The sequence below is a fragment of the Brienomyrus brachyistius genome, chromosome 5, assembly GCF_023856365.1.
Source record: "Brienomyrus brachyistius isolate T26 chromosome 5, BBRACH_0.4, whole genome shotgun sequence".
In the NCBI taxonomy this organism is placed as follows: domain Eukaryota; kingdom Metazoa; phylum Chordata; class Actinopteri; order Osteoglossiformes; family Mormyridae; genus Brienomyrus; species Brienomyrus brachyistius.
In genome coordinates this window covers 22,743,129-22,758,899 of record NC_064537.1, presented here as the reverse complement: position 1 = coordinate 22,758,899, position 15,771 = coordinate 22,743,129, and the positions used below count along the sequence as shown (strand labels likewise).

The window sequence follows — 15,771 nt, the reverse complement described above, 5'->3', positions numbered from 1 at the left end:
AGTCACAGATCAGTCTTCACCATCTGGCCGATGCCATATCCAGCGATATGCCACGGTATCCTTGTTTATCCCCAGTTCCTGGATTCCTTATGCATCTCGGTAAAGCAGCAGCTTCCCTGTCCCCCGCTGAGCCGAGCTCCGCTGATCTGTGGGGCGGGAGTCGAAGACCGTGCCTTTGTTTCTCCGTGATTCATCCTGCTTAAGTGGAAATGGCCGCGCTAACCCGCCGGCAAAGGAGGACCGCCTTTGCACCGCTCTGTGACTTGTTTGCTGTGCGGTCCACCTCGCCTTCGGTAACTATGAACAAGGGGTATCCGTATCGGGTGCCTTCTCTCGCAGGACCGCTTCCCCCTTCGATCTGTTTGTTTGTGCCTCTGCTTCTTAATTATTCAGAGGAAACAGAATCATTTTAGCCGCGGAGGAGCACGGATGCCAGCGTGTGGAGGTAGAGGCGGACGGTGCACGGGTGCGATTCGTGCCATTTGGCAAGTGCTTATGACAGCAGCTCTTCAGCCTGCTGCTCACATCCTCTGTAATTCCATCGCACAAGGCCTGTCCTACATGCCGGCTAATTCATCCTCCATAAATGCTAATTGCTCTGATAATTGTGCTTTAATGAGAAAGAGGCCGGCAGCCGGCAATAGACAGTGCAAACGCCATTTTCCCCTGGAAAACCAAAGTGTTTACCCAACACGCAAACTCAAATATCCCCGTTGCATCGGGCCGCCCCATGACACACATGGTATTGACCCAGATCGGTGACAGGAAGTTATCGGCCTGGCAGGTCGCACAAACTCGTGCCACAGAGGCGTCCGACGGTATTTACACCGCCGCTGGCAGCCAGATTATTTGCCCACAGGTGAAACCAGACCAGACCCGCAGCAGAGAGCAAACAAAGACATCGGCACTCTGCCCACACAGGGAGGAGGTCTGAACCACAGCCACGGTGGGCTACAGACGGGCATGAAACGGCGGCGTGCGGCAGCACTGGGAAAGCTCCCTGCGCCCTGTCAAAAATACCACGCTTGGTAGTCGGACGCAGTGCCCTGGTATATAAATAAGACAGCAGACATGGTGGAGGAATGGCATTCCAGAGTCAGGCGCTGCTGTGAGTCTGCCCTCAGAATGATACAGGAGAAAGGCAGTAGCAGGTAGGATGCATATGGAATGGCGGGGGGGGGGGGTGTTTTGGGGGGGTGCTCTGAGAGGGGAGAGCAGAACTCCCTATAGGGCTCATTAAATGCCTCTCAACCTCCCGCACTTACCCTGTGGAAAATAACCACAGGAAATAAGAGAGGAAGAGCAATGGGAAGGGGGCCACATGCTAGCTCATGCATAGATAAAGACCCCCAGCGAGGGGCAGGCTCTACCCTACATGCATGCACTGCCCTCATTGCACCGATTTTCTCAATGGAGCTCTTCATTTGCAGCGCCACTAGTTGGGCATTTAAATCAGGGCATCTGCCCCTTTCATCCTGCCCAGGTGCTCTGGAATGTTACCTTACAACGCAGACGGTAAACAGAGGTGTCATCTGCCCCTTTAATCCTGCCCAGTCACCATGGTATCTTATTGAAGAATACAGACTGTAAGCAGAGGCATAACCTGCCCCTTTAATCCTGCCCAGTCGCCATGGTATTTTATTCAAGAATGCAGACTGTAAGCAGAGGCGTCACCTACCCCTTTAATCCTGCCCAGTCACCATGGTATCTTATTGAAGAATACAGACTGTAAGCAGAGGCGTAACCTGCCCCTTTAATCCTGCCCAGTCGCCATGGTATTTTATTCAAGAATGCAGACTGTAAGCAGAGGCGTCACCTACCCCTTTAATCCTGCCCAGTCACCATGGTATTTTATTCAAGAATACAGACTGTAGGCAGAGGCGTCACCTGCTACTTTAATCATGCCCAGTCGCCATGGTATTTTATTCAAGAATGCAGACTGTAAGCAGAGGAGTCACCTGCTACTTTAATTCTGCCCAGTCGCCATGGTATTTTATTCAAGAATGCAGACTGTAAGCAGAGGCGTCACCTACCCCTTTAATCCTGCCCAGTCGCCATGGTATTTTATTCAAGAATGCAGACTGTAAGCAGAGGCGTCACCTACCCCTTTAATCCTGCCCAGTCGCCATGGTATTTTATTCAAGAATGCAGACTGTAAGCAGAGGCGTCACCTACCCCTTTAATCCTGCCCAGTCGCCATGGTATTTTATTCAAGAATGCAGACTGTAGGCAGAGGCGTCACCTGCTACTTTAATCCTGCCCAGTCACCATGGTATTTTATTCAAGAATGCAGACTGTAGGCAGAGGCGTCACCTGCTACTTTAATCCTGCCCAGTCACCATGGTATTTTATTCAAGAATGCAGACTGTAGGCAGAGGCGTAACCTGCCCCTTTAATCCTGCCCAGTCACCATGGTATTTTATTCAAGACTGCAGACTGTAGGCAGAGGCGTCACCTACCCCTTTAATTCTGCCCAGTCGCCATGGTATTTTATTCAAGAATGCAGACTGTAGGCAGAGGCGTCACCTGCTACTTTAATCCTGCCCAGTCACCATGGTATTTTATTCAAGACTGCAGACTGTAAGCAGAGGCGTCACCTACCCCTTTAATCCTGCCCAGTCGCCATGGTATTTTATTCAAGAATGCAGACTGTAGGCAGAGGCGTCACCTGCTACTTTAATCCTGCCCAGTCACCATGGTATTTTATTCAAGAATGCAGACTGTAAGCAGAGGCGTCACCTGCCCATTTAATCCTGCCCAGTGGCCATGGTATCTTATCGAAGAATACAGACTGTAATCAGAGGTGTCACCTGCCCCTTTAAGCTCACCCAGTCACAGAGGTATGTTATTCAACAATGCATACTGTAAATTGAGGCATTGCCTGTCCATTTAATTCCGTCCAGTTACCTTTGTATCTTATTGAACAATGCAAACTGTAAACTGTGGCATTGTCTGTCTCTTTAATCTGGCCCAGTCACCATGGTATTTTATGGAAGAATTCAGACTATAAATTGAGGCATTGCCTGCCCCTTTAATCCCGCCTAGTTGCCATTATATCTTATTTAACAATGCAGACTTTAAGATGAATCATCGCCTATCCCTTTAATCCTATCCAGTCTCCATGGTATTTTCTTGAAGAATGCATATTCTGAACAGAGGTGTCACCTACCCCTTTGATCTCACTCAGTCGCAGAGGAATATTATTTAACAATGCAGACTGTAAGATTAGGCATTTCCTACCCATTCCATTCCGTCCAGTCACCACGGTATCTTATTGAAGAATGCAGACTGTAAACTGAGGCATTGTTTGCCTCTTTAATCTGGCCCAGTCACCATGGTGTTTTATGGAAGAATTCAGATTATAAATTGAGGCATTGCCTGCTCCTTTAATCCCACCTAGTCGCCATGGTATTTTATTGAAGAATACAGACTGTAAACTGAGGCATCACCTCCCCCTTTAATCCTGCCCACTTGCTTTGATATCTTATTGAAGAATGCAGACTGTAAACAAATGCATCACCTGCCCCTTTAATCCCACTCAGTTGCCATGGTATTTTATCGAAGACTGCAGATTGTAAGCAGAGGTGTCACCTGCACCTTTGGTCCCACCTAGTTGCAGTGGTGTCTTATTTAATAATGCAGACTTTAAGATGAGGCATCGCCTGCCCCTTTAATCCCACTCAGTCGCCAAGGTATTTTATTGAAGAATGCAGACTGTTAATTGAGGCGATCACCTACCCCGTTAATCCTGCCTAGTTGTCCTTGTATCATTGAACAACGCAGACTGTTATTTGAGGTGTCACCTGCCCCTTTACTCCTGTCCAGTCACTGTGGAGGTATCTTACTTAACAATGCAGACTGTAAACTGAGGCATTGCCTGCCTCTTTAATCCCGCCCAGTCACCATGGTATTTTATTGAAGAATGCAGACTATAAATTTAGGTATTGCCTACCCCTTTAATCCTGCCTAGTTACCATGGTATTTTATTGAACAACGCAGACTGTAAGCAGAGGCATCACCTGCCCCTTCAATCCCATTGTGGTATCTTGTTGAACAGCATAGACTGTAAGGTGAGTCGTCACCTGCCTCTTTAATCCTGTCCAGTCAATGTGGAGTCTTACTGAACAACGCAGAATGTAAGCAGAGGTGTCACCTATCCCTTTAGTCCCACCCAGTCATCGTGGTATCTTCTTGAACAGCATAGACTGAAAGGTAACACGTCACCTGGTGGTATCTTCTTGAACAGCATAGATTGTAAGGTGACACGTAACCTGCCTCTTTAATCCTGTCCAGTCAATGTGGAGTCTTACTGAACAATGCAGACTGTAAGCAGAGGTGTCACCTACCCCTTAGGTCCCACCCTGTTGTCGTGGTATCTTATTAAACAGTGCAGTTTGTAAGCAGAGGGATCACCTGCCCCTTTAATCCCACTCATTAGCTGCAATCAGTCACTGTTGTATCTTAGAGATATCCCCCTGGACCATCTGTGTCACTGGTCAGTGCATTACAGCTCCCTGGGGTATTGTTTTTGTCAGTGTTTCCCGAGAGGAGTCGACCATTGTCAGTCTGGGAGTCACCTGATGCCTGCATGACTCTGTACATGTTTGATGCTGTCTATCAGAGTGCATGAACCCTGTGTTACCCAGTGAATTGTGATTCACTTATGTAATGTCTCATGTTACACTGGTCATAATAATTCCAGATACTGTAATTTACTATATTTACGATTAAAAAAAATTGTTCCTGCAAAATAATTATTATATTCTTTTTCTTGATATTTTAACTGCAGTTAACTTCAATACTTCCATTTTAATGTTCTTTCTTGTATTATGTATCATTCTTCCTGCTTATTTTCTTTCTCCTCTAATTTCACACACAATCACACCATTTCATTCAGTCACACCATCCCATAATGCCCTGCCCCCCCTGGGACCAGCAAAGCATTGCTAAGGCAACCAGCAGCAAGCTCCACTAAAGAACTCGTTGCCATGCCAATGGTGCTGACTGCCTGCAAACTGACGGGGAGCGGGAGAGAGGGAGGGAGGGAGCGAATGAGTCGGGGAGGAATGATGACATGAATGCTGGCCGCCACCTTCACGCGGCCTTACTGTACACGTCACTGCCTGACAGGCCATGCAGCGGTGCTGCCAGCTGATGAGAGCAGGGATCTGCAGCCTGCTTTCACTCCACTGTCTCACCTGCCCTCCGCTCAGTGCAGATGCCCCCTGCAAACCTACCTTTGTAAATGTATATGAATGCATGTATGTTAGTATGCTTATACATGCTTCATATGTCATGGGTGTGGCTCACGCTGTGACTGCATCGGCATGTCTCTCACTTGGCTGATGCTCTTATTCAATCCCACTAACACAGATGGATATTTTGTCTTTAAGCATCATGCATGACAGATATATGAATATATTATACCTATATATACACAGCCCAGCAGAGGAACCGTACTAATACTGTGAGAGAGCATTCTTGTAGATGAATTCCATAGCAGTATTGCTTTTCTCTAGCGCAGTAGGTAATGGTCTTTGCTCTGCTGTTGGTTGGTGCTGTGTGTGCATCAGTGTGTAATGTGGGAATGAAACATTGTTCACTGGTTTAGACTCAGGAGACCTGGTGGGTGGTTTTTGTTCGGCATTCTGCAGTGTGTATTGCTAACCGAATGCATTAAATTATTTTGCAGCTTTGTCTAATCCAAAGGGCCTTTTTGTGTTTATCGTAACTGCTAATTGAATTCTGGCACTGGTTTGTTGGATTTATTTTTTTTGATTGTTTTTTTATTCTATACTGCCATTTCTGAGTATTGATCAGATACAGTACTCATAGACTAATTACAAAGATCAATTAATAATGTGTTGTTAATAATTGTAAGGTGTTACAATATTTTCTTAAATAATTAGCAATTAACTAAACTAAATGATTAATTTCAGTTCAGTTTTAATGTTTTGTGGGCTGCATTATTAAGCTGTAATAAGAACATAAATTTGCCGAATCAGTGCACATTTGTGCCGTGATCCATCTAAAGCTTATGACAGGCTCATTACTGACTTGTAACTGTTATGGCAGCAGTATTTCTCAACTGCTCTGTAAAGAGAAATTAATTAGGCGGCAGACTGGACAACCTACAATACTGGTATTATTTGAAAGTTTTTTTCTGTAATGAAATATCATTTATAGAAGTGTCAGTTTCCTGCACAAAAGTAACGGAATTGAACATATGCTAGACCTTAGGTTAATACAGCACATATCCATGTCATTTTCACCACTCTAATTCTTGCTGCTGTATTCCTCTAAATACACAGTGGTTTGTTATTTCACCGTAGTAATAAATCACTTTAACATATTTACTTAGATACTCCCAGCATATTTTACACAATGTCTCCCCCTAGTGTCCCTGAGACTGTCTGGCATCAGTTATAGTGCTGTAATTTATGTATAATTCTTGCTGGAAGAGGACTCCAGATTATATATGTTATTGTTCCTGGTTTTATTTTGCAGGACGCAGTTGCAATTAGTTGCTGCTTGACGACTCAAATGGTAATCCAATTTGTATAAATCCCAAAGTAGTTGTACAGTCTTTCTGCCGACATAGTATGGAACATGTCTACAATCAGGGGAATGACAGCGTGATCCATGGAAATCCTGTAATATCCAAGCACTGACCTGCAGCACTTGCCTATTCATCACCCTGCAGTAAAAGCCGGATGCACGAGCAGAACTCGACAGCAAGATCTGCTTTATCGGGATGCACATCGCCAATGACATCTGACACAGCTATGAGACTTGTGATATGTTACAGTGTGTGTTCATACCACATCTCGTGTTCCCCCCTGTTGGTCAACCAGCAGAAGTGCTTGCGGTTCAACCCGGATGCCACAGTGTGGTGCGCCAAACAGCAGGTGCTGTGCTCACTCACGGAGACGCTCCGAGACGTGCTCAACTACGGCCTCTTCCAGCCGGCCACTGACGGCCACGACGCCAAGTTCCTGGAGGAGGAGAGGTTTCTGCGGGACTACCCACAGTCCTTTGAGAAAGGCGTGCCGTATCTGGAGGTGGGGACTATTTGGACACTTACCCCATGTTCCCTCAGTTCCAGTCAACCCATTAGGCAGACGCCTAGGGCGCCATCTTCTGAGGGGGGTGCCAAATTAACAAACCAATTTTGGAGCCTGCAGAGGGTCACTGGACCCTAGATAGTTTTAGCGCGGATGTAATCGTGTCTGTTTACACCATTGATAACTCCATTACTGGTCTTGTCTTCAATCATTCAAGAGACATTATCCTTTCCGTTAATTGCCAAATGTTTTCTTTTTCAGTTTCGCTACAAGACCAGAGTGTATAAGCAGACAAATCTGGATGATAAGCAGCTAGCCAAACTGCACACTAAGGTATTCTTATAATGTCAATATAGTATGTGCTAATATGTGTGTGTATGTGATGTTTGTCTCTGTGCAGGCACTGTGATGTATGTGATATGTAGCAGTCATTTCCCCGAAATATACTTCTGCAGAAATCTCTTTGCATCTTGCATATCAGAGTGGCTTCTCACTTATAATCTGTAAATAAAAATGACTAGACTTCAGTAGATCGTCTGACTCACCCTGTCTCTCTCTCACAGCTGTGCAGGTATTACCCAGAATTCTCTTTTGCAAACTGAATCGTGTGTTTTGCTGACTGGTAACCCCTTCATCTCCTCACAGGCCAGCTTAAAGAAGTTTATGAGCTATGTTCAAGGCGGTATGCTGGAGAAGATGGCGAAGTTATTGGACAAGGGGCTTGACCCAAATTACCACGATTCTGATAATGGGGGTAAGGAAAAAAATATCTATAAACAGACAGTGGGGGGGCATGACATTGTGGTGGGTAACACTGTTGCCTCACACCTGAGGTTGGGGGGTTAGAATCCCACCTCCACTCTTTATCTGAAATGTACATGTTCACTGTTCCCTCTGGATATTCTCTCTAAATTGCTCAAAGACGGTGAGTGAGGTCTGCATATTCCTTGTGATGCCATCCCATCCAAGGAGGGGTGATGTGGGGCGATCCCTGTACCTGGGATCTGAAGGTCACTGGTTCGAACTCAACTGTTGCAAAATATTCACATGTTTGTTGGCCAATGAGCAAAGCCCATGACCCCAGGTTCTGTAGGTGCGTGCCCTTTGCTACAGTCCCCAAGCTTACTCTTGTCTTTGTCTCATGTAGAGCAGGTTGGAGAAGCCGAAATGAGAATTTCTCCAAGGTGGTCATAAAAATTCCATTTTGCCACAAACAGCATGACTGGTTTAAACCTGAATGGATTGACAGATGACAAGACAGATCAGATCAGCATTTTGTTTCACCCAGAGAGCAGGACTGGTTGATCCTATGGATGATATAGGCATGTGCCTAGAGCGCCAACATCTTTGGGCAGCTTGACTACGGCACCACATGGGACCAGTACTGCCCTTTAGGGACAGGCTTTGTATTCCATCCCTGCTTTGTTGTGTGTGGGTTCCCTCCCATAGTTCAGGGACTTCCTAAACTGCCATGACATAATTACAGTAGAGTGCTCGATGTCTCTAAATTGCCCATAGTGTGTCAGTGTCTGCATGCACGTGTCCTGCAATGGACTGCCATCCTATCCATGGTGTACTGCACCACTATGCTGCCTGTGTTAGGCTACAGGACCTCCCATGACCCTGACAAGGATAAGCAGCTGGAAGATGGACAATGAGATTTAGTTCTGAGCATTTTCGACGAGGTCCAGGAAGCTGATTGTATGTGTGGAGAGACCAGTCAAATCTGCCAGCAACTTAGCTGCAGGTTTGGGTCCCCATCTGTAAAAAGAAAAATATTACCACAGTTTCTTTTCAGGCTTATCAGATAAAATATATGAGGAGAGAAGGTCTGAAATTTAAGGGTGATAAACTGAAACAGGGAGCTGGCTTGCAAATATTTTAATATTGTTTATTATACAGTGGTCTTTTGACGTTTATGCCAGTTTGCTGGTTCTGCTTATTGTGCTGTTATATTTCCCATCCACCATTCTGCCCCCTGACACTAACTGTCTTTAAGATACAGTGTCCCAGAGACAGTGTCCCATTTCCTATTTCCCTTGGTATGTCGGTAAATGACTGTGTTACGCCCTGCTGTCCTCTGCTGTTGTCCTGCCAGTGCTGCACTCTACAATGAGCAGCAGCCGCTCTTTGTTCCAGCTGAGCCTTTAATTAATTGAGCTGAACTGAACACTGGATTTAATTCTGTGTAGAATTTGGTGAGTTTTGGCAGCTCTGGAGTTCTTCTGAAAGGTTTCATTCAAGGTCTAATTTATTTGTGTATAGTGCCCCTTAACTTTAACAAAATTAGTTAAGGTTCTTAAAAATGCATAATTATCTCCGTCTGTCAATCCGTCCATTTTCTACCATTCATTTGGGTCCGGGTAGCAGGGGGAGCAGTCTAAGCAAGGATGCCCAGACTTCCCTCACCCTGCTAGCTCCTCCAGTTCCTCATGAGGAATACCAATCTCTCCAGCATATCCTGGATCTGCCCCAGGGTCTACTCCCAGTTGGACATGCCCGAAACACCTGCCCAAGGTGGAGTCCAGGAGACATCCTAGATAGATGGCGAACCACCTCAAACACTATCATCCTTTAGAAGCAGAAGAGCAGTGGCTCTACTTTGAGCCCCTCCTGAATGTCTGAGCTCCCCACCCTATCTCTAAGGCTGAACCCAGATACCCTCTGGAGGAAAGTCATTTTTGCTGCGTGTATTTGTGATGTCATTCTTTCGGTCACTACCCAAAGCTCGTGACCATATGAGAGGATAGGAACACAGATTGACTGGTAAATCGATAGCTTTGTCTTCCGACTCAGCTCTCTCTTCACCACAACAGACGAGTACAGTGTTCAAATATCTGCTGACATTGCACCGATCTGCCTGTCCATCTCTCGTTCCATTCTTCCCTGACTTGTAAACATGACCCCAAGATACTTAAACTCATCTGCTTGAGGCAGTAACTCATCCCCAGCCCCAAGGGGAAAACATATCCTTTTCTGACTGAGAACCATGGCCTTAGACTTGGAGATGCTGATCCTCATCCCAACCGCTTCATATTTAATCACCATACTAGACATCCTGGCATAGTCCTTCCCAGGGAGGCTGAGGAATGTGATCCTCCTGAAGTTGGAACATACTCTCCAGTCCCCATTCTTAATGAATGGGGCTATCTGCCCATGCAGAGGTACTGTCCTTGACCTTCATGCTATGTTGAAGAGGCATGTCAGCCAAGACAACCCAGCAATATCAAGATCCTTCAAGAACTCAGGCCAAATCTTATGCACCCCCAGAGCTTTACCACCAAAGAGTTTTTGACTGCTTCAGTGACTTCAGCATTAGTGATAGGTAAATCCTCCTCTGAATCTTTCAGCTTCACTTCCTCCAAGGAAGGTGTATCAGTGGGATTCAGGAGGTCCTCAAAGTACTCCTTCCACCACTCAACTATATCCCCAGTTGAGGTCAATCATGCTGTAAACATCATGAACTGTTTCCCTCTCCTGAGACATCTGAAAGTTTGCCAGAATCTCTTCGAGGCTGATTGAAAGTCAATTTTCACAGGCCTCACCAAACTCCCCCTACACCTACAGTTTTGCTTCCTCAACTGCCAAAGCCATATTTCCTTTGGCCTGCTGGTACCTGTCACCTGCTTCTGGAATCCCACAGGCTAACTAAGATTGGAAGGCCTCCTTCTTCTTCCTGACAGCTCCTGTCACCGCTGGTGTCCACCATCAGGTTCAGGGATTGCTGCTGCCATAGGTACCAACAACCTTGTTCTTGGGAATCAAAAGTAACTCTACTGGAGGTATGAGTTGAATATCTCCCGAACAGGAGCCTCTGCTAGATTCTCCTAGAATCCCCTCACAATATGTTTGTATCTACAGCTGTGGCCAAAAGTCTTCACAATAATACAAGTACTGGTTTTCAGAAAGTTTGCTGCTTCAATGTTTGTGTATCTCTTTGTTATATGTTTCTATGATATAGTGAAGTATAATTACAAGAATTTCATGTGTCAAATGCTTTTATTGACAATTACATTAAATTTATGCAAAGAGTCAATATTTGCTGTGTTGACCCTTTTTTTCAAGACCTCTGCAGTTCGCCCTGGCTGCTGTCAATCAACTTCTGGGCCAAATCCTGACTGATGGCAGCACATTTTTGCATAAGCGATGCTTGGAATTTGTCAGAATCTGTGGGTTTTTGTTTCTCCACTCTCCTCTTGAGGATTGACCACAAGTTCTCAATGGGATTAAGGTCTGGGGAGTTTCCTGGCCATGGACCCAAAATGTTGATCTTTTGTTCCCCGAGTTATTTAGTTATCACTTTGCTTTATAGCTTCTCCATCATGCTGGTGTTCATCACCTAACTGTTCTTGGTTGGTTGGGAGAAGTTACTCTTGGAGGATGTTTTGGTACCATTCTTTATTCATGGCTGTATTCTTAGGCAAAATAGTGAGTGAGCCCACTCCCTTGGCTGAGAAGCAACCTGACACAAGAATGGTCTCAGGATGCTTTACTGTTGGCATGACACAAGACTGATGGTAGCGCTCACCTTTTCTTCTCTGCATGGGCAATCTTTTTTCTGGATTCCCCAAACAATCAGAAAGGGGATTCATCAGAGAAACTGACTTTATCCCAGTCCTCAACAGTCCAATTCATGTACCTTTTGCAGAATATCAGTCTGTCCCTGATGTTTTTCTTGTTGAGAAGTGGCTTCTTTGCTGCCCTTCTTGACACCAGGCCATCCTCCAAAAACCTTCATGGTGCATCAGCATGACAGAATGATCTCCAGCTTTGTCCTCATCAACACTCTCACCCGTGTTAACGAGAAAATCACTGAAATTATGTCAGCAGGTCCTTCTGTAGCAGGGCTGAAATGCAGTGGAAATAGTTTTTTTTTTTTTAGGATTAAGTTCATTTTCATAGCAAAGAGGGACTTTGCAATTAATTGCAATTCATCTGATCACTCTTCATAACATTCTGGAGAATATGATAATTGCCATCATAAAAACTGAGGCAGCAGACTTTGTGAAAATCAATATTGGTGTCATTCTCAAAAGTTTTGGCCACGGCTGAACCAAACTGGTGTTTTCGATTTCAATCATCGAGAGTGCTCTTGTGCCAGGTGCACTTTATGAACACGCTTACGATCAAACATGGTGTTTAGCACAGAATAGAGCATTGCTTGAGTTCAGTTCGGGCAGGCTGTTCCTCCCAATCACACCCCTCCAGGTATCTGTATGGTATCTCTCTACCTCGCACACAAACCCAGTCTCCTTTCCCTCAAGAGAGGCTATATTCCATGTCCCTAAATCAAGTTTTGGTAGCCAGTGATCAGGCTGCCAGGTATCCATTGAGCTCCCCTCAGACCTGGCTCCAGAGCGGGGCCCCGGTGTCCCCAATCTGGGCAAAGTCACATGGCCCTTATTGTTTACCTTCGTGGGGTTTTCTGAAATTCACTTTGTCTGTCTCACCTACGACCAATTTGCCTTGTGGGACCCTACCAGAGGCAATTGCCCCCAACAACGTAGCTCCTAGGATCAAAGAAGTGCACAATCCTCTCTACCACGATAAGGTGGTGATTTGTGGAAGGGAAAAATTATCTACCTAATTAATTTTTTCAAGATCTTAAACAATTTGAAGTATTATGTTGAATACTGATAGTTACATTAAGAAGAAAAAACAAACAAGAGGTTTTACTTCCCCTGGTTTTACTTCTTCGTAACACTTTGTCACAGATTTTTTGTTGGTTTGTTGTTAAAGTGTACTGATTCTTTTAAGACCAAAACAAATGCAGGAAATAATGCAAAAATCACTAGTAAGCCTTCTAATAGCAAAAGGTCCAATTGTATTCATTTTGTTGATTTCTTTATTGTTCTGTTTAATATTGGTTTAATTAGCATAATTGCACATATAAACATGGCATTGTGTTAACGGGAGTCTCGAACATTTTCAAACACCTGGTCATGTGTTTGATTGCAGGTCGCTGCTGGAATCCTTAGGAACCAGAACATGGTACTTTTCGAATGTGTAACATCTGTATGTTGGTGTATTTTGTGTGTTTTTCCGGGTGGGGCAGAGACACCCCTGACATTGGCAGTGCAGACTGAGCAGGCCAGCGCAGAGGGCATCAGGCTTCTGGTCATGGGCGGCGCTCACATCGATTTCCGGGCCAAGGATGGACTCACGCCCATGCACAAGGCCGTCAGGAGCCACAATCATGCTGGGCTGCTGGTAACCACCTCAGAACCACCTCTCTATTATTGCTTTCAGCTAGATGGCGCTCTGTTATTACTGGGTTTGTCAGCAGATGTTTATATTCAGAGATGCATATACCTGGGTTGCTCATTGGATAGCACTGTTGCCTCGCACATTCAGGGTTGTGGGTGTAAATGTCTCCTGTGTGTAGAGTCTGCATGTTCTCCCTAAGTCTTTCTAGTTTCTTCCCATAGTCCAACATCCAGTTAATAATTGCCATTTCTATATTGGCCCTATTGTGTTTGCATGGAATAACATACCATCTAGGGTTTACACGAGCCTTGTGCCCTGTGCTGCTTGGGAATGCCTCAGGGATGAGTGGTTGGAAGATAGACTGAGGGATGGATGGATGGATGGATCACATACAATGTTTTCCTGAAGAATTTTTCCTGAAGTAGTTTGCTCAAGGGTGCGACACAGTGACTTTCTTGGCATTAGCAAAGTTTTGGTCAGGGGTCCATGTGTTGGTTAGCAGGTGCTGCGGCGCTCAGGACAACGTTACTATTGTTCTTAAATACATGTTAAAAGACATCACATTGCAGCCATAATAACTGCATCGCTAATTGAATATAATGTACCTCCATTCAGTGCAGACAGCTTTATTGGCATGACGGATGACAGCATAGTCAGATGTGTCATATTAGTCATAGTTATTTATAAAGCATAGCTTGCTGTTCTGCTGCATTTGGCCCATTACCGCAATACTACATAGAAATTACCAAAAATTTTGTCATTCTCTCTCATTTTGGTTCTATTCCAAATTTGCCTACATCTTCCTCCTTGTACTTATCCGTTTGCTGCTTTCTCCTACACCTCCTCCTGGTTCCTTTCTCTTTCCTCTTCCCTGTTGTTTCATCTACTCCCCGCTGCCCCTCGTGCCCCTTCATGCCCCCGGCCCACTCTCTCTGCAGACCCTTTTGGCTCTAGGGGCATCGCCAGACTACAAAGACCGCTGGGGTCTGACCCCCTTGTACCACAGTGTGCTGACAGGGGGCGACACCTCCTGCTGCGAGACGCTGCTGTACCATCGATCCAAGCTAGGAGTGAGAGATGAGAACGGCTGGGACGAGATGCACCAGGTACCCCCCTCCCCCCTTGTGACAGTGGCCCCCTGCTTCTGGGTGGAGCGGAGTGTCTCGTGTCTGTTGGTGCATGTCCGTGTGTGTGTGTGGTCTGATCAGTCACTGTGCTTTGCTTATCTGGATGCCTGCTCTGTGTTCATCTCGAATATAATATGCACCCGTAGCATCATCACTCTCATGGCTCGGCGTAGCTCCGACTGGATAAGGAGCTGGATTGGTGGTCCTGGCGCTAAGCGGCTTTTGGATTTGACACTCAGGGGTACGCCTCGAAGCTGCTAATCGTTAGCATTGATGCGACGACACACCAGGGTGGCAGAGCTGCCTGCCACTCCCTCCATTTGCTGCGCTTGTGGAGACGGGTGGCGACTTTGCATAAGAAATGGATGAAGGAGCGCTCTAAGCTAGGAGCGACTGCATTACTCACACAGAACAAGCCGGGTAACATTAATTATTCCGACAGGCCGAGAATACATGTCCGCCCTACAAGAAAATGGGTGAATGACGTAATTATCGTCAGCAGCCAATACTGTACCAATCTGTCCGTACAAGTTAGAAGGAGATCTGAATGGGTTATATGAAGCTGGCAGTTGCGATTTCACCTTTGTGGCTATGAAATAAAACCCCGAGGCCAGAAAGGCGGCATAAACCCTGTGTGAGCATCAGCCTGCTTCTATAGTGCCTTTGAATCAATCCCAAATGTCCAATCTCGCAAAGTCGCCATGCAGTATTTCTGCAGCGTAAATGCAGTTAGCGCGAGCGTGATTAAATGCGCACATTTATTAAGCCGTGTTCCTTAAATTCATTCCGGATAGCTGCCTTTCTTTCAGGCACCCAATGGCAGTGTCCCTGCTGGGACTTGAACTTGCAAACTCTTGGTTTATCTCTTTAACCGCATTTGAGCCTTTTTCTAAAATTCAGCCGTGTTGCGAAAGTAGCGTTGAGGCCCAATGATAATATAATTTTCAAAATGATGCTGCAGCCCTGTGACTGGTGCATCACTTTGTTAAGTGCATGTGCCTCGGTGTGCTCTGCACAGATCAGCACCTGGGCATACTATATCATTTTGTGTGACGCCTGCACCGTTGCCCGTGTGCCGTCTGTTCTGGATGTTTCTCCTTTTCCTGTGTGCTTTGTAATTTGTGGTTGTGTGGCTTGATTGGCCTGCTTGCCTCTTTCCCGTTCTCACCAGTGTCTGCTCATCAGATCACGCCTGTATCTTTGTGCCCAGTGCCGTTGTCCTCTGACTTTCTCAGCCCCGGCCACACCCTGCTTCCTCTCTAAGCCCTTTCTCGCTCTCCACCTCCGTCACCATCCCTCTCAACTCACCCCTTCCCACCTCTGCTACCCCACCGCTCCATTAGTTTGCACTGCCACACTCATCTCTGTCCATC

At 45.8% G+C, this 15,771-nt stretch overlaps 1 protein-coding gene across 8 annotated transcripts in view; it reads left to right on the top strand.

Moving 5' to 3' along the window:
* Positions 1 to 15,771, top strand: part of LOC125743003 (SH3 and multiple ankyrin repeat domains protein 1-like) — a 71,289-nt gene that overhangs the window by 21,449 nt on the left and 34,069 nt on the right. For 6 of the 8 annotated variants that reach the window (XM_049015550.1, XM_049015554.1, XM_049015549.1 and 3 more), the window contains exons 4-8: positions 6,855 to 7,061; positions 7,326 to 7,397; positions 7,710 to 7,818; positions 13,120 to 13,274; positions 14,210 to 14,377. In XM_049015550.1, the coding sequence (XP_048871507.1) occupies positions 6,855 to 7,061; positions 7,326 to 7,397; positions 7,710 to 7,818; positions 13,120 to 13,274; positions 14,210 to 14,377 (711 nt within the window). The remainder of the gene's footprint in view (positions 1 to 6,854; positions 7,062 to 7,325; positions 7,398 to 7,709; positions 7,819 to 13,119; positions 13,275 to 14,209; positions 14,378 to 15,771) is intronic. The other 2 variants (XM_049015551.1, XM_049015548.1) reach the window with 1 other exon arrangement.